This window comes from Engraulis encrasicolus, chromosome 16 (assembly GCF_034702125.1).
Source record: "Engraulis encrasicolus isolate BLACKSEA-1 chromosome 16, IST_EnEncr_1.0, whole genome shotgun sequence".
NCBI lineage: Eukaryota > Metazoa > Chordata > Actinopteri > Clupeiformes > Engraulidae > Engraulis > Engraulis encrasicolus.
The window spans coordinates 7,169,985-7,189,011 of NC_085872.1; the positions used below are offsets into that span (position 1 = coordinate 7,169,985).

A 19,027-nucleotide genomic window follows, 5' to 3' on the forward strand; every position below is an offset into this window, starting at 1 on the left:
TATCAGAATAGCCCATGTTCTGCACTTGTGAATAAATTGTTCAAGAAAAAGCTCAGTTAATCAGTTTCTACCCGTTTGATTCATTTCTATGTAGAAACCTGTGCACTCATCATCTTGCTTTAGCATCTCATCATCTAACATGTACATGTACAGTCATGAGGAAGGGAAAAAAAAAATCAAATTTGTGGCTAGTAGAATAGCTGAAGGCTAATGACTCGGGAAAACCAATAGTCACAGAAGCCAGCACGCAAAAAATTTCAAGGACAAGCCCTGGTGTAAAGGAAGTGTGTAAGTCAGATCGATATAACATAATGACTCACCTTAAGTAGCTTGACGGTGAATTCGGACTCGTCGCCCTCTGCGCCGGGCGTGGCGGTGCCCCTGCGGGCCACTCGGGGGTACCCCAGCTCCTCGCTGCCCTCGTCTGTTGTTGGGTTCATCTGGGGCTCGGAGACGTAGCGTCGGCCCGACGGCCACACGCCCGATAGCACCAGCGAACACAAGCTGTCCAGCCTGTTGATGAGCACGCGGTCCTGCAGGGAGGAAGACAAACCACACAAACGCACAGTTAGCAACTAGTACACAAACCAACATAGCGAAGAAAGAGAAGAAAGGACAGCACTGATGTCGTAAGGGAATTTTCAGCCGAGAATCAGGCCGATAGCCGTGCAGTTTGAGCCTGGCTTTACTGGCCAACAATGAGTGGTTGCAGGTTGTGGTTTTACCTTGGGCCAGTCTACCCTCAGAGGGTCATTGACTGCCTCGGGAGGAGCGCCATCTTGTGATGCAGTGAGGGATAGCATGCTGTTCTCCTCATCGCCATCGCACACCTTCATGGCTGCAAAAGAAGAGGAGAGCAAACGCATGAAAACCGTGCACCAAATGTTTAGTGATGATGAAAACAATCAAAAAAAACAATGTGACATGCCAAGTATATAAATAAATTAAAAAAAAAAAAAAACAACAATAATAAGAAGAAGAATAACTAAGAATAATAAATAAGAAGAAAAGTAAAAGCAAAAGCTATAGGGTCAAAATATGCTGAGCAATTATAAAATAGTAAAATGGCATGAAATCCACAAGAATCAGAAATGTTATCCGAAAACAATGCAGGTCTCACTATCGCCCTCACCTCGCTCTCTCTCTGCATCGCTGTCACCGCTGTCCTCCGAGCTGCCTGACCGTCGGGAAGAAGTCGACGAGTCCGAGTCGGTATCCGAGTCCGAATCGGACGCGCCTTCTCCTCCTCCCTCTCCCGCCCGGCTCTTGCCTCCGCCCTTGCTGTGTCGCGGCCCCCTGCCCCGGCTCTTCTTCCAGCCCCAGCCGGCCTGCCCGCGACCTTTGCCTTCGGGGTGCCCCAGAGGCGCGGCAAGCGAGTCGGACTGGCACAGGGCCTCGGACCCCAGCAGACGCGACTCCTCTTCCTCCCCTCCTTCCTCCTTCATGGAAACCGGCATGCCTGGCGTGGATGAAGCTGTGGCAGCGGCGGCGGCGGCCTGCTGGTTGACCATGTACTCGGTGCGGGACTGCTGGAAGGTGAACTCTGGGTCCAGGAAGATGGAATGCTCGGTGCGGCTGACGCCATGTCGGGCGGCACCCAGCATGAGCTCGCGGTCGTGCCGCGGCGAGCTCCACCACACGGGCAGCTCGGAGCTTGGCATGGCGAGCTGCAGACGGTCCTCGAGCGAGGGGTGGGTCAGCACGCGCTCGCGCAGGCGGCGCAGCAGGCTGATGCGGTACAGGGTGCGGGAGGCGCGCTCTTCTGTGATGGGGGCCAGGGACTGGGACAGGTCGGACGTGTCTGTGGCGGTTGGGAGAATCAAAATAGAGGCAGATGAAGTCACTCTGAAAATGCTATGAAATGCTTAAAGTAAAAACAAATGAAGGTGTATTACTTCTTACTGTCTTCTTAGGGGTGAACATGAAACCTCATATCCATTTTGGGTTCATTCAGTGGAAAATGTCTAAGAGATATGTGCACGTGTGTTCTTTGGGACTTTTGTATACACTATCTACACTACACTGATTGTACTTCTGCTGCTATGTGTGTATGTATTTATTGTCCATCATAATGCCATTCTTCTTGTAAACTGTGTGTGTGTGTGTGTGTATTGTACATCTCTTTATTAGTATGCTAGTCTCACTCACTCACTCACATTTACACGTTTTAGTTTAACTTCACATTGGAGACTGGTCAAACACAATTTCGAACTTCTGTGCCAACCCTGTTGCATAGATTTTTGACAAAGTACACTTGACTTGAAGCATTCTTTCACGAGCATGCCGTCTAAAGAGGAAACGGGCGTTGCTCACCTTCCCCTCGGGCGGGACGGAGGTGACAGACGCGACGGCACATGGCCACGAAGCAGCGGAAGTAGCGCGTCAGACTCTCGTCTGTCTTCTTGTCGAGGCGGGCGAAGGAGCGGAATCGGTTCCAGTCCATGTCGGGCTCCTCCCCCTCGGGGGCGCCTGGCTCCTTCTTCACGCGCTCCACGCCGAACGTCGACACCACCCGGTAGAAATCACACTCCTCTCGCCGGGTCCACCTGCGGAGGATGGGACGCAAGGAGTTAAACCCGTGAAGACACAGCGTTAGAAATTTGCTGTTACCAGAAAGTTGGTGCATTACTTAAGGCCAAACAAACAATTGAAAATGATCAAGTGATCATGGCCAAAGCACTTGTTGGTACAGTAATCATGTTGGATAACAAGGCAGATAAGAATGATAAGCAGATAAGAATAATGTTGTGCACACTTGAGACGTTTGAGCCATTTTAAGTATTCTTTCTTTAAATATTTTCTTTCTTGGAGTATTGTGCACTATACACGTAAATATACTCAAGTCACTGCATGCAACTGAAATGGTAGCTTCCTCTGCAGAACAGTCAAGAGTTGGCATCAACATGCCCAAAGCATCATGCGTCATGTGTGAAACTTTTTTTAACATAAAAAGATGCGGGTGCGTGGCCCAGAGAGCCAAGTCGCAGTACCATTACTTCAAGGCCCAGAGTTCCATTGCCACCTGAGGTGATTTCCCAGTCCCTACCCATATCCCACTCCGACTCATTTCCCGTTTCACTCTCAAAGTAAAGAAAAAGATATGGTCGTGTACCTCTGCTGTCGTTCCTGGCGGGCGATCTCCTTGAGCTTGGAGGCCTGTTCGCACCGCCGTCGCCTCCTGTCTCCCTTCTCGGCCGCCTCCATCTTCAGCTGTTCCCGCCGGTAGCTGCGCTGGTAGGCTGTGATCAAGCGCCTGAGGCGGGCTGTGAGTGACGAGCTGGTTGGCCAATAGCAGTTGCCCGTCTGGCCAGAGGACGGCCCCTCGGACACAGCTGGGGCAGACCGGTCCTCCACACAGATCTCGTCAGGGTTCATAGAATCACCCTGTGTGGGAAAAAAAAGGGAAAAATTAAGGTTTTTTGGGGGGTTATTATTCACCTTGGAAGTCCAAGAGTCTGGTTACTACTGTCGATACTTGCTGATTCAGCACATAAAATGACCCAAAAACCAAACCCTTGCTATTCAGGACTTGAATTAACACAACACTCATCAAAGTCCTGCATGGGCAAGGCCAACCACCAAGGGACTGAGAACTCCTCAATCATACTTATAACTTTGTGTGTACTTGTGCAGATCTGTCTTGTGCTTTGCAATGTATGACTGCACTATATAAATGAAAATAACGTTCAAAAGAAAAAAATCACCAACTCTCACCTCATCATAGAGGTCCTTGTTGTGTCTGACCTGGGGTTTGAACTCGGGGTCTTCGGAGTATTTGTCGTAGTCCCCTCTGAAATTAAATGTAAAAAGTTAAGTCAAGTTAAGATAAGTACAAATCCAGTCAAGCAAGTAAAAGTAAAATTTCACTCAGACAGGTACAGGCAACTGGGACGTACCCTTCGCCAAGCTCCGGGTCGACGGAGTGCTGCTCTGCATTGATATCCTGGTCGTCAGGGCGACCACAGCGCTCCAGGAAGCACAGGCAGGAGTCGGCACGCATTGTCGTGTACATCTCATAGCCTTGAGACACAAAGTGCATGGGAAATGAGTCAACAACGGAATCTATATACTGCCAACACCCACAGCCTCCAAGTAGAGTTGGGTGTTGGTGTAACGTGCGTGCAGTACTGGTTGTTCATTCATCATTACACACATCCATCCTTACACACACACACACACACACACACACAGATATAGACAGACAGACAGATAATCAGACAGATAATCAGACAGACACATACACACACACACATACACACAATACACACAGACAATACACACACCGTGTTTAAACACGCCGATCAGAAGAGCGCGGTCGGCATCGGCGTCCCACCAGCCAGATGGGTACTCCTGCTGCTCCATCTCTGGAATCCAGATGTCAATGTCCCTAAAAACGGACACAGGAGTCAGGCCCCAGGACACCATGGAGAGCAATGGGTATGGATGTGTGTGTGTGTGTGTGTGTGTGTGTGTGTGTGTGTGTGTGTGTGTGTGTGTGTGTGTGTGTGTGTGTGTGTGTGTGTGAGTGTGTGAGTGTGTGTGTGAGTGTGTGAGTGAGTGAGTGAGTGAGTGAGTGAGTGAGTGAGTGAGTGAGTGAGTGAGATACAGAGAGAGGGAGAGAGAGACAGTGTGTATGTGAGGGTGACACAGACACACAGAAGGCATGTGTGTGCAGACAGAGACTGTGTGTGTGTGTGTGTGTGTGTGTGTGTGTGTGTGTGTGTGTGTGTGTGTGTGTGTGTGTGAAAGAATGATAGAGAGTGAGAAAAAGAAAGTGAGATACACAGTGTGTATGTGAGGGTGAGACAGACACACACACAAGTGTGTGTGTGTGTGTGTGGTGGGGGGGGGGCAGAGAGAGAGACTGTGTGTCAGAGAGAGTGAGAGTGAGAGGGAGAGAGAGAGGGAGATAGGATGGCTAATGACTTTGGCTTGAGTGAGTGCTGTGTGTTCTGCACCTGGCATCAGCTCCCTTCAGCACGGCGTCAGCGTTGTCCCCAATCACCTCCTGCCTCAGGTAGTACAGCATACGAACCCGCAGCAACACCCTGAGCGCACGCATGCACACACACACACACACACACACACACACACACACACACACACACACACACACACACACACACACACACACACACACACACACACACACACACACACACACACACACACACACACACACACACACACACACACACACACACACACACACACACACCATCTTAACTAAGCACAATACTGCATGCTGTAGTAGACACTGCATCGCTGTGTACAGCACATGCAACAGCTAATGGTATTGTTGCTGCAAAATGATGGAAAAACACCTGCAGCAACAAAAAAAGGTATTGATTTCGCATGCATGCAAATGATGCGTAATGTGCAGACTTCAATATCATTACATGATACCACCTTACAAGTAACACTATCTACTATAGTCGTTGTAGAGAAAAGCTGTTGGCAAACTGCAAGAGATTGAACAGGCACAACTACCAAACAAAACCCTTTTCAATTTCACCCATCTACGGTGGTCCCAACTTTCATCACATCACTTTCCTGAACTAAAGTCACCTTTTTGAACCTGCAGTTCAGTATAGCGGAACAAAAAGAAGTCAACCAAAGAATTGTGTGCAGTCGGACAGAGGGTCAAGCAGGCAGACAGACGTACTTGTTGCACTGGTGCTTGAGGTGTTTGCGGTAGCTGTCGTCCAGCAGCAGTGTGTCTGGGTTGTACTTGCGGATCCACTCCACCTTCTGCACATCGAAAGAGCTCTGGGCCTTCACCCGCTTGCCCTTCCGCCCCCGAGGAACAGGGATAGACAGGCCTGGCGAAGAGGGGAGAGTGTGTGAGCACAGAGTCACATACTACAACAGACACATTGCATTTCTGTGAATCATGTTGTTAATTCCAGTATTTCCCACTGAATTGGGAGGCGTCATTTGCCATCTGGATCATGTAATTGAAGTGGCATATTTCAATGACTGATGTCTCTAAGGCATTGCAAAGCAACATCTACTCAGTGCTGCATCAAAGCCTCCCAGGGGTTGTTGGAGAGCCCTAGGCGGGTGTTGAGAAATATACAGATGAGAGGGGGCGGTGCTTAGTTGCCACTTTGGGGGCATTAGTCCATTTTTTTTAATACCAAGTGGGGCATTGGCAGACTTATGATGAGGTCAAGAGGGGCGTTTCTTGAAAACAGGTTGAGAACCACTGTGCTAGATCAATACATTCTGATTGATCAACCATTGAATGCAGGAGCTGGGCGATACTCACCAGAGTGGTTGAGGAGGGTGTCGGGTGCGCGGCCGTTCTCAGGTGGCGTGATCAGCTCCCAGATGAAGCTCTTGATATTCTCGTCGCCACGGTAATGCAGCAGGCAGAAGACCAGGATGACCCTGCAGATGGTCTCCACGTCGCGCTCACCCAGGCGCCGCTTGCAACGCGCGTGTGACAGGATGTCTCGCCAGCGCCCCCATCTGGAGAAAGAAAGATTTATTAATTAATTTATTTGATTAGGACAATGCACATTAATCAATACATCAGCTAATAAAACATCAATATTAATATGCCGGAGTTAGCATAGTTGCTAAGTTTCATCCGTTGTCCTAAGGCAGGTTCGCATAATAAAACAAACAATACAGCATGACAGAAGACATTTTACCCAATACCCACACATCAAAAAACATCACCACATACAACGTACAAAAAGAATAGCAACGTTCATACTATTAATTAATGGGTTTAAAGGTCATTTTGAAGATGTAAGACAGCAGGATTTAATAATTAAAAAAAACACATTACACATACAGAAGAAAACAATGGCTTTTTCTCCAATCGGACACTATGTCCTATCTGGAGTCGGCTGATGAAGGTAAGCTCCACGTACCCATACACCAGCAGGTGCTTTTCCACCCGGAAGCAGTCCGTTCGGCCGTAGCCACCTCCGGAGTGGCGGTCGGAGCGTCGGGAATATCGCGCCTGCCGGGAATTGTGAGTGTAGTCTTCGTCGCTGTCGAGGTCCGACATGTCGGCACCACTCTCGCCCTTCGGGCTGGAGAACTGTCGCGTCTGCTTTCTCACACGCGGCGTGTCAATCACCAGTGTGTTCTAGAGAGATTGATTCAAAAATAAAATAAAACAAAATAAAAGGAAATGAGTGTGTGGTGAGAGATGGGGAAGGATCGGCAAATGACCCGGGCCGGAGTCGCCGGTGTAGTAACCCTAAAGTAACCCTAAAGCATTGCTTTAGAAATGTTCACATGAAAGAATATACTTGCACAACATACTTGTATAATTGATATCGTGCACATCCTCAAGTTATGTACTTTGTCTTAACTGATGAAGTTAAAAATTCTTAGGTTTGAGTTCACTGTATATAAAAGACTACAAATGTCCTTGGGCACTCATCCCACTCATTCTTACAAGCTTAAATCAATAAGACAGCACATGCAGATGTTTGGACCACCTGCTCTTAGGGTTCCATATGTTCTTCTCAGCAGTATTTCCATGCTGAAATACAACAATGTTTTTAATGCTTTGTGGGACAAATGCAATGCCAAACATGCATTTAAATGTATGTTAAAGGTTCTTCAATACAGAAAAACACTTTCATTCATTATTAACCTCCATTTATTACAGAACACACACACACACACACACACACACACACACACACACACACACACACACACACACACACACACACACACACACACACACACACACACACACACACCTTTCTGTTGATGGAGTCATAGTCAATGTCCGCCTTCTTGGCCCACTTCTGCCAGAACTCTGGGTCATCGAGGGCGATGTCCGTGCGGTTCTCGGAGGCCACGAAACTGGCCTTGGAGAACGTGGAACCTTTGCCCTCGCTCTCGATGGTGATTGTGGTGGCGCGCCGCTGGAGGATCTGGTCGATGTCCTCCTCGCAGAACCGGCTGCCCTCGTCATTCTCGTCCATGATGGCGGCGTAGGCACCCTTCCTCAACAGGTCCTCGATCTCCTTCTTGGAGAACTGCTGGATCTGCTGTAGTAGCGCAGTGATGTGGTGCAGGTCAGTATAAGGCATGCTCATAGAAATATGCATACTTTTTAATAATGAACTGTTTACATTTGAGAAGCGCAACAAAAAGCAACTGAACTTTATAAGACTTTATAAACGTCACTATTGTCCCTCAAATATTCTTCTCTTCAAACTACTGGATCTGATGCATCTGAATACACAAGATACACAAGATTTGCAGACTTTGTTTTAACATTTTAAGGTTTACCATTTGTCATGTATTACTACGAGAGCTTCAGAAACACCAGGCCTTATAGTAGACAAAATCCTGGGCCTGAACCTTTAACACTTTCTGAAATAATAAAAAAAACCCATAATTTTGGACCATGTTCAATTAAAAGAAAATGTTGCCATTTCATGCATTGTACCAGAGTTAGCCTCAGGCTAGTTTACATCTACAGTCCCAGAATAACCTAATGACTATATTTGTATTCTTGCCAACAAACTCTGTCAAGCCTGAAATCAGGTACTGAGCCTTAATACCATCAGCCCTGATCACTTACTCCGTTGACGTTGGTCTCCTTGTTCCCGCTCATGGTCTGCAGCACGGCGCGGTCCAGCCCCAGCTTCAGACTGGCCTTGTCCAGCATCTCCCGCTCGTATGAGTTACGCGTGATCAGCCGGTACACCTTCACCGCCTTCGACTGGCCAATACGGTGGCAGCGAGCCTGGGCCTATGAACAGGAGAGCAGAGCAGAGCAGAGCAGAAGGGGTTTTGAATTACACAAACTGTGACGGAATATCATGTATAGCAGTGGTTCTTAACCTTTATCTCTGGTACAGGTAAAGAGGGGTTTAAGAAACAAATTGCACATCACAAACCCAAATGTTTGCACATATAAATGCTGTAAAAATTGATTAAATTATTAATTCATTTAAGGGCATTAGCTGTGGTTGTATCGCCTAACGCCTGAGCCCAAAACGCCATTGACTGCCATACCTGCAAGTCATTCTGGGGGTTCCAGTCAGAGTCAAAGATGACGCAGGTGTCGGCAGCAGTCAGGTTAATGCCCAGGCCTCCGGCGCGCGTACACAGCAGGAACACGAAGCGGTCTGACTCTGGCTTGCTGAAGCGGTCGATGGCTGCCTGGCGCAGGTTGCCCCTCACTCGCCCGTCAATGCGCTCGTACAGGTATCTGCGCGGAAACACAACCAATCATTTACGCACGTCAAATTACACTGTGAGGACATAGTCCAAGGAGTGTGGCTAAGAACCAATGCCTGCACAAGTAAATTCTCCTCTAAAAGGTTAACTGTCAGAATACCCATTCCAGGGTTTCTGCACATTTTGGATCACCAAATATAAGACTTTTTAAGACAAATATAAGACGATGATGATAAAATATAAGACCACCGCCCGGGGTGAGGCATTGCAATATTGCTAATGTTATTAGTTTGCATTGCTATAATGAAATGTAGGCCTAGTACATAATTATATATAATAAACAATATTATATGACTACTGTGCTTTTATAGTGTAGCCTAGGGTAAACACAGTGTAAGCAGTAGCAAGGTGTAACTGATCTGTAGGCCTACAGACACCATGCATGCATATGGTCAGTTAACTGACAACTGGCATTTAATTGAGGGTCCCACGCATGTTTTGACGGCCTATGGAAAAATCAGATGAATGTTCATCAAATGCCTTTAAATGTACACATTAAAAATGGCTCAACAATTCATAATTTTTGATGGATAAATAGTTGAATGCACTTTGCTATTGGGAGAGAGGACACCTGGTGTCAAAAGGGTTAAATGTATGACTACTCTAAGTGCCGTTCTCCTCCTCCAGCTCGCTTTATCAGAGACGGGTAGCAGAAGCAAGCGTTCTACTTTGAGCTTAGCCTGTCTGTAGTTTGTTGTTCTCTAGATGGGCGCAAGAAACAGCGCACAACTTGGAAGCGATTTCCAGCATGTCCATAACAAGCATTTAGAGCGTTTACCGTTGCCCATCTGGTTACCGATTTGGACATTACGCACCTCGCCAGATCATTGGCTTCGTACATATTCTGTTACTCATCCGATTTCGTATTGCCTCGCGCTCATTTCCTCATGCTGCCATCATGTTAACGAAATCATTTTGCATTTGACAGAGGCATCAAATAGCCTGTCACGTATCTAGAGGCGATTTTGAAAGTGTAGGCTATTGTATGAAGGAACAATTATTTTCGAATACGGTCACAATGGACTTTATGAAATGAACCCTTTACATTTAGCAAACGCTTCTACCCAAACGCGAGGGCATGGCTAACATGCTTACGATAGACAACATTATAACGACTGATTAGGCTATCCGTCCTCTCGACACAGTTAACATAAAGCTTCATATTCCGACGTTGCTTTGGATAGCAGCTAACCGTTTTATTTCTTGTCCTCAAGCCACATTACACTGAACGTGCATCTATCTACCCATCTCGATTCACGTTCATATTTTTTCGACCACTTTTTCGACTGTTTCTACTAGAACACGCTGCGCCCACAGGTCTGCCGCTGCCCCCCGCTGTGTGGCCAGCGGCGGGCTGCGCTGCGCCACAAACACAGATCCGTTTCCTATACTTTTCCGCATCGTGATAAGGGACGTATGCCGGTTAAATAAGGTTTATAGCGTCAAAAAATAGACCTTTTTTCTTACACTCAAGCTACCCAGATGAAATATAAGACCTCCCACGTAAATATAATACCACACTTCCAAAAATTGGCGAAATATAATGCTTTATAAGACCTTAAAAAACAAATATTAAAAGTAAGACTTTATAAGACTTTTTAAGGATCCGCGGAGACCCTGCCATTCTTCATTATCTGCATGATGTACCATATGAGCCTTTTACCATATTTGCTTAAATATATATATATATACACATTTTTTTTTTTTTTAAACCTTCAAAGTAGTAGCTGGAGCATCTAGTCTTAGTTTTTAAAGTATTGATTACATGCAAACACCCAACTAACGTTTCAGTGTTCTTCAGAGTAAAAAAAAAAAAAAAGTTCAGAGTGCCTACCGCTTGTTGATGAGGTAGTCCTCCAGGATGTCGAGGCAGCGGACCATCTGTGAGAAGATGAGCACCTTGTGTCCTCCGGCCTTCAGCCGCGGCAGCAGCTTGTCCAGAAGCACCAGCTTCCCTGCGGACCGCACCAGCGCCTGCAGGTGGAAGTCCGGCGCCAGCGGGTCGTACACCTCCCTCAGCTCCGCCACGATCTTCTCCTCCGCTCCTGGCGCACACACAGGGACAAAATTAAGTGACTTGACTTAGTCAACATTTACAGGGGCTATTAACTATAGCCACTGGGTTGTTTGATTGCTATTTACACTGATACTCTTGCCACATTTACAGGGGCAACTAAGAATAGGTATCTGTTTGTTGGATGTATTTCTTTATTTACACTGATATTACTACCAGATTTACAGGGGCTTTTAAGTATAGGCACCCGTTTGTTCATTTTTTCTTTTTTAACACCAATATTACTGACACAATCTTCTCCTCTTCTCCTGCAACATGGAAAAAGATTTTAACTGTGATGAGGTAAGGGTGGAGGAGAAGATCATGGCAGTAATATCAGTGCCAATAAAAAGTACAACGGTTTTACCTGTGATGAGGTACGGGTGGTTGCAGCACTAAGGTTTTACCTGTGATGAGGTACGGGTGGTGGCAGCACTAAGGTTTTACCTGTGATGAGGTACGGGTGGTTGCAGCACTAAGGCTTTACCTGTGATGAGGTACGGGTGGTTGCAGCACTAAGGCTTTACCTGTGATGAGGTACGGGTGGTTGCAGCACTTGCGCAGCTCCATCATGGTGTTGAGCAGGTTGGGCACGTTGCTGTTGTGGGAGGCGCCCATGCTCAGGAAGCTGAAGTTCCTCTCCAGGATGGCGCGGTAGTACTTCTTCTGCACATCCGTCAGCTCCACCTATAGCACAAAGGCACAGGGCAGAAACACAGACGCAGACGTTTTTAAAGCACATCACGCATCAACATCCATGTGACCCTCAGATGAAGACGGAAGCTGATACCGTTGAAACATGTCAGGTAAAAGAATTAGCTTTTACATTTCTGAGGTAAAAGAAAAACTTAAGTGTTACAAAGCCCCATATTCTTAACCACTAGGCCAGAGCTGTCACAACTGCCATGTGTGAAACGCCAACTTGCACTATTACCATGCAGATGCAATGTGCTTCATCGCCGATTTTTACTCTGCCTTCGGGACCCATGAAGTGTCACCTCTACTACTTACTCACAGGCTGGCTATGCGTGGGCATGTGTATGCCGTGCGTGAAGGCTGGCTATGCGTGGGCATGTGTATGCTGTGCGTGAAGGCTGGCTATGCGTGGGCATGTGTATGCCGTGCGTGAAGGCTGGCTATGCGTGGGCATGTGTACGCCTTTCAAGCGTGCAAACTGCTCCTTCGCAGTGTTTACAGCTTACACATGGAGACGCAGTGTCAGCTGCAACACAGCACTGCAGTTGGCATATCTTTGCTATGGGGCCTGATCCTCCAGGTTTCACACGTCTAAAAATGAACTGGGTAATCCATATGGCGCTTGGTACAAGTGTGCTAGCACGTGGCTATCATTGCGAGTGGAGCAGCTAAGCACTGTGGAAACAAACACACCTTGATGATACAGGGTTGTGAAGTGGCCCATCACGCTAATGCACCCTACCATGAATGGTTCAAGGAGAGACTCGTCAATTACAGCAAGAAACCCCAAACTCCGAACTTGAGCACACTCCTTTGCATTGGGTGGGCGGTCTCCAAAAGAAACGTCGTCCCAAAATCTTTAGAAACCCCTCACCTCGATGATGGTCTCCTGTTTGGGGGCCAGGTTCTTCTCCACGTCCTCCTTCAGCCTCCTCAGCATCATGGGCTTCAAGATGGCCTGCAGCTTCTGGACCTGGGGGGGAGACGGTGAAGTCAGCCTATTCTGCCAAGTGCTTCTCTGTGTGTACTAATAGTACTTCAAATACATATGGTAAAAGTACATATGGTAAAAGTACATATGGTTTACCTCGATTTCTATCATTTCTTGTAAAAGTTTACTGCTAAAAGGATCACACAGTGCATTGCATAATAGTTCATGCCATTCTGGCCCACGGATGAATAAAAACTGCTGAAATGAAAAGCACCATCGCTCCTGTCTGATACTCAACCATCATCACAGACATTAAACAGCAATCCCAAGCTGCTGCGCCATCTGATTACGACATTTACTATCCTTGTCAAAAAAGGCACCGAAAACTGTGTGTGCATGATACCCCCCTCTGAAGTTCTATTTATTTAAATGGGAGATGCAGACGAGATGAAGTTACCTGCTCTTCCGTCTTGAGGTCGCCAAACTCGCGCAGGAACTCGGTCTCGGAGGGGAACTGGGCCGGCTCCAGGAAGTGCAGCAGGCTGAAGAGCTCCTCCACTGTGTTCTGCAGCGGGGTGCCCGTTAAGAGGACCTTATGCTCCTGGGGAGGGAGGAGGAGGAGCAGGAGGGAGGAGAAGGAGGAGGAGGGAGGAGGAGGAGGAGCAGGAGGGAGGAGAAGGAGGAAAAGAGGATAACGTCATCCTGCAGTTCACATGCCCACGCATACCCAAATACACAATCAGGGATTATGACTGCACAATTAATCGACACACTGTAGTGCTAGAAGTGTAAACACACAAAACACAACAAGAGCAACAACGGCAATGGAAGTAGTTAACCGTAGCCACAGCTGGCAAACAAAACCGATTTGGCTGACAGGAGGCAATTTGAGTGACACAAGCAACAGTTTGCTATTCATTGAGCGAATATTATTGCAATGAGCCATGACGCAGTTTGGCGACAGCCGCCACAGCCAATTGGAATATCGAAAAGCTTGCATTCCTTTTAACGCTCTTAATCTGTCGGTTTTTTGCTTGTTTCGCTCTTGCTCTGAAAACAGTCCAGCGACTTTGTTGCTTTTGCCTCTTCTGATGTGTTCATGCGGTAACTTTCATTGTTGTGTCTGTGTGCCAATATGCATGATCTCATTAAAAAGATGAGAAACGAATACCAAGACCAGGAAAAGCCAAAGCTAAATCTACAAACTGCCCTGAAGCAGTCCTGATAGCTAGTCTGTCAAGCGCCATGTGTGAGTGTAGATTAGAGTTGAGTTCTTCAATTGCGTAACACTTCACCTGATTCAAGCGTCATACGTACGCCATAAGGGTCATAACGCAGTCATTGATGCATCATAAACAATGTCAATACCAAACATTTTATGACTGTCGTCAAATGACATTCGATTATGGTAAAGACATTTCCATCATGCTAAATGACTTGTCCATGACTGTGTCAATACACTGTTTAGACACTACTATGACACTTATGTCATACGTATGACACCTGTGTCAGTGTAACCTTTAATCAGAGATTCTTTAAGTAAAGGTGTACTAAACTTTGTATTAGTTTTTTGCTGCTACTAAGTATTGTACCCGAAACACAATTTCGTTGCCTTTTTGACAATGACAATAAACTCTTGATTGATTATTTAAGTATATAGAGATATGCCAACATAATGGGTTTCTATGGGCACCTAACGCGACCAGGTTCCGGTCTGCCTAAAGGGCCGTGTCATAATGCTCCTACAATGAATAGAACAGTCCTTAGGTCTGCCTAGGTCTGCCTAAGGGGGGCCATAATAGAACCAGGAAACAATGGGCCAATGGAACCTCTCTCTCTCTCTACTCTCTCTGCTTCAATTGTTTCCCATGGTGAAATTAAGGTGTCAAGTAGCTTATACATAACACACACACACACATAACCAACATTTAAGACCAAATCTAGCAAAAATTTAAAAAATCATGTCATCTTGTCTCACCAGGTCGAGCATCTTGAGGCTGTCGAGCAGCTTGCAGTTCCTGTTCTTGAGGCGGTGGGCCTCGTCGATGATGACGCAGCGCCAGGCGATCTCCCTCAGCTCCGGGCAGTCCGACAGAATCATCTCGAATGTGGTGATCAGGGCGTCAAACTTGTAGGCCCCTGGGATGAGGTGGCCCTGCGGAGAGTAGAGGAACTTTTATTAATCCTGGCAGAAATGAAGTTCAAGATTAGTTTATTACGTCTTATTATAGGTTTGAAGCCTATAAAGAGTAAAAACTGTTGTGTTTTTGTGCCCTCAAAAAGATTAAAAAATAAAAATAAAAAGAGGGGGGGGGGGATAGGGGTAGGAAGTGCAAAGAAAGTGCCTTGTTGTCTTCAGCATGAATTCAGTAATCTAACTGCTTGGTGGAAGAAACTACTTTGGAGTCTGGTAGTGTGAGATTTCAGGTTGATTAGATTTCAAGTTGTCAATAAATGCACAATATGTGTAACATACAACACAGCACACATTTGCATACATTCACAATGAATGTACACAATGGTGCATGGTGATAATGCTTCCAATATTTATTGTTTATTGTGCAATGTCAAGGCCATAATACATCACCCCCTCACTTGGAAGATTCTTAAAAAAAATCATTGATTGGAGATCCTTATAAGAAGCTCCATAGTCAGTTTAAACATTTAAAACATCATCACCTCATCTGCTCTGAAACGCTGTATTTCCAAAACAAATCTGTTGAGAATGCTACGATGACAAATAAAATGATATTTTATGATGGAATACATAATTCCTCACCTCATCGTCCTTTTCTCAATCTCTTCTGAAATCTCTGGATAACGCTCCGTTGATAACGCAACGATGACGATTCAAATAAAACAGTGATTCTATGATATGCATGATGCGTGTCCCGTTCCTCACCTTGTCGTCCTTGACATACATCTCGTACTGCTGGATCATCTGCCGGCTGGCCAGGCTGCCGTGGTAAATAATGGCGTTGAGGTCCGTCCAGGTGTTGAACTCGCGCTCCCAGTTGGTGATGGTGGAGAGCGGCGCGATGATGAGGAAGGGCCCGTGCACGCCGGCGCTGTACACCTCGGACAGCAGGGCGATGGACTGGATGGTCTTGCCCAGGCCCATCTCGTCCGCCAGGATACAGTTCTGCCTGTGGTCGGAGTTAGAAGAGGAGAGGGGGCAAAGCACGGTTTCATTTAAACCTGGGGGACACTCGGATAGATGTACACTACTGATGTTCCACTACTACTGGTAAGAAGTGAGAACCCCAGAATACAGTTTTGCCTGTGGCCAGAGTAAGAAAAGGAGAGGAGAGGGGCAAGGCACATTTTAAAAGCAGGCCCTTACTGCAGATGGGCCTGTCGACAGGCCAGTTAACTCTTCGCTGAAAACACTGAACTACATCATAACAAGGAGTCATTAGCAACCGATTAAGACTTGGTCATAACCATTTTGTGACAATAAGGTTATAACAGAGACTGCACTAAGGGGTTAAAGTTATAGATGTATACAGAAAGGTTCCACAACTGCTAGTAGACTTGAGTGATGAAAAAAAAGATTGCAAAGGCGTCAGGTCCATGCCAAAAAGCAGACATGCATAAAAGGAACAACACGTAGATGGGAATATAAAGAGCTTTATATTTTGGTTGAATATGCTAAAATCACATAGAATTCCTACCTACATATTTATGAAGACAACACGTTACATTACAATTTCCATTACATTACACTTAGCAAAGTTGCTTAGGATGATGGTGTCAGCTATTTGCAGGGTATTGGTTTAAGTCCCTGGACCAATGTGAGGGTTAGATGTCTTGTATAAGGGGTCTTAAACCATAAGTGGAGGTGTAGGGAGGTAAAGGTGGAATTTGAACCTGCTACCCTCTGATCTAAAGACATCCACCCTAACCATTAACAGGGATTAAAGCAAAAAAAAGTCATCTGACTGAACTTTTTTACCGGTTAGGCACCCGATCGAGTATCACTCCGTAACCCTAAGAAAACCAATGTAGCCAGGCTTTGCCCTCATAACGAAACATACACTGGTTTTATGCAAGGAATGGTGCCAGAGCCAGCACTAGGCATAGGCAGACAGGGCAGTCGCCTAGAGCAAAATAGACCTATGTCTTGAGGGCGCCAGTAATACCAGAAAGTGCCACAAAATCAGAACTTCAACCAACATAAAACTGTACACTTCACATTAACAATGAATATTCATTATACACTCAGTAGGCCTGTATACACTCTCAGTATGAATGTACCTGTAGGTACTAGATCAGATGTAGGCCTACAATGCTATGTTTACATATGCCAATTTCTAAATACAAGAAAAGGGAAAGAGGGAGATTGACTAGAACTGGCCGAGAATGGAGGGATAAAGGATATATCAGACTGCAAACATTGAACTGCAATTTGGGGCATGTTTTGGTTATTTCCTCTTATTTCTACCCATTGTTTATGAATTGTTCACAACATTATGCAGAATGGATTCACAATGAGTGTTGCTTCAAAATGGTCTAGCTGATATCACAGAATTATTGACTTGGAATTGCAATGCGTTGATACAGTGATCCCATTATGTTTCTTTTTTGTAGTAGTAGTAGGCTATATTTTGTCTTTCCCATCAGAATGGGCAACTGTTCTGGTGAAAGCACTGGTGCGCATTGCTTGCAGTATTTCTGACATTTAAAAAATAATGCACTGGTCATAGCAATCAGAGGGAGAAAACGAGTTGTTGGTTATTTTGTATACTTTTCACTATTCATCCTGTTACAAATAATTTGATGTTGACGTTTACAAACAGGGTGCGGTAGTCTACCTCTTGTGTTCTACCGTTTTGAAAACCTATGGCTACCGGTACTTTTTTGCTTCTCGATGTGCGGTGACAGGCACACGCTTACCATTGATTTAAAAAACGTCCCCGATTCCTACACGCACCCGTGTTCTCTCCTACAAGCTGACACGACCCAAGCAGACACGACACAGTCACAGACATACGTCTATCGTTTAACGAAAGTAACACACTTCCCCAAGCTTGTCGCGTAACTTTCCACTCGAATCAAGACAAATCACCCACCTATCAGTCCTGAGTGCGCAGTGCGCAAATAACTGAACTCTAACGAAGCGTATAGTCCGAGAAGATGCGCACAGACGTTCAGCCACTCAAAAACAAGCACACACAACTGTTGCTGCACATTCCAGTTAGCAGAAATAGCATCACACAGTAGCCTACAACAAGCCTTGAAAGTGAAACAAACACCGAAACGGCATTTATTGACCATGAGTCCACCCATCAGAACACTGCTTCCCAGAACAAGACACAAAATATTGGCTCTGCCAGGGATAGCCTCCGAGACCCCTGTAAAATGCAACCCATTTTTAACTTATTTCTTAAATATATATCGGCAACAACAAAATGAATATGCTATGATTACAGATGAGACTGTAAATTGTCAGAAAGACAACTAGAGCTAGTTCTACACGTAGCTAGTCAAACGCGCTAAACTTTGAGGATGAAACGCATGGTATTACGCATGTATATCCTAGCTAGCTGCCAATGATAGCCGTTCCATTGGGGCTATGAATAATGTTAGTAAAAGTCACAATGCTTAAAAGGAAAACCCTTCATGAAAAGGACATCATGCGCAGTCGAAGTAAACTATTCTTTTTTTCTAACTATCCGCCACGGCAGGTGCAATGATAATGGAAACGTGTCCTACCTTCTTCCAGCTATGCATTCCATGCATATGCATTATTAGCCCATATTGGAACATCAGTCCAACTCGTTTAATGATTGTCATTGCACTTTAAAGACATAGTATTACACTTATTTTCTTTTCTGCCATCAGCAACAATGTTGGCTATTTGTTTTTTTAATCTCTCGCGCTGCGCCGCAACTGAATTGTTGACCGCTCGTGTACCGGTACTTTTTTTTTGGAACACGGAAGACGATGGCTCAAAACTACTGAGTGAATCTGTTGTATGACACCACCGGTGGTGGCGTGCAGACATGTGGACTCGAGTCCAGTGACTTGGACTCGAGTCTGACTCGAGTCAGCGGTGTGAAGACTTGCGACTTGAAATGTCAAGATCAGAAAAGACTTGCGACTCGACTCGACTTGCA

The 19,027-nt window shown here is 45.9% G+C and overlaps 1 protein-coding gene across 2 annotated transcripts in view; it reads right to left on the reverse strand.

The window, feature by feature from the left end:
* Positions 1-19,027, reverse strand: part of chd8 (chromodomain helicase DNA binding protein 8) — a 42,783-nt gene that overhangs the window by 3,317 nt on the left and 20,439 nt on the right. For both annotated transcript variants that reach the window (XM_063218499.1, XM_063218500.1), the window contains 21 exons: positions 15,811-16,054; positions 14,887-15,063; positions 13,366-13,509; positions 12,852-12,950; positions 11,809-11,968; positions 11,063-11,273; positions 9,004-9,199; positions 8,567-8,737; positions 7,734-8,027; positions 6,885-7,105; positions 6,272-6,474; positions 5,666-5,822; positions 4,959-5,048; positions 4,284-4,387; positions 3,897-4,020; positions 3,715-3,790; positions 3,113-3,384; positions 2,314-2,546; positions 1,133-1,801; positions 726-838; positions 321-533 (listed from right to left, as the gene is read on the reverse strand). In XM_063218499.1, the coding sequence (XP_063074569.1) occupies positions 321-533; positions 726-838; positions 1,133-1,801; positions 2,314-2,546; positions 3,113-3,384; positions 3,715-3,790; positions 3,897-4,020; positions 4,284-4,387; positions 4,959-5,048; positions 5,666-5,822; positions 6,272-6,474; positions 6,885-7,105; positions 7,734-8,027; positions 8,567-8,737; positions 9,004-9,199; positions 11,063-11,273; positions 11,809-11,968; positions 12,852-12,950; positions 13,366-13,509; positions 14,887-15,063; positions 15,811-16,054 (4,171 nt within the window). The remainder of the gene's footprint in view (positions 1-320; positions 534-725; positions 839-1,132; positions 1,802-2,313; positions 2,547-3,112; positions 3,385-3,714; positions 3,791-3,896; positions 4,021-4,283; positions 4,388-4,958; positions 5,049-5,665; positions 5,823-6,271; positions 6,475-6,884; positions 7,106-7,733; positions 8,028-8,566; positions 8,738-9,003; positions 9,200-11,062; positions 11,274-11,808; positions 11,969-12,851; positions 12,951-13,365; positions 13,510-14,886; positions 15,064-15,810; positions 16,055-19,027) is intronic.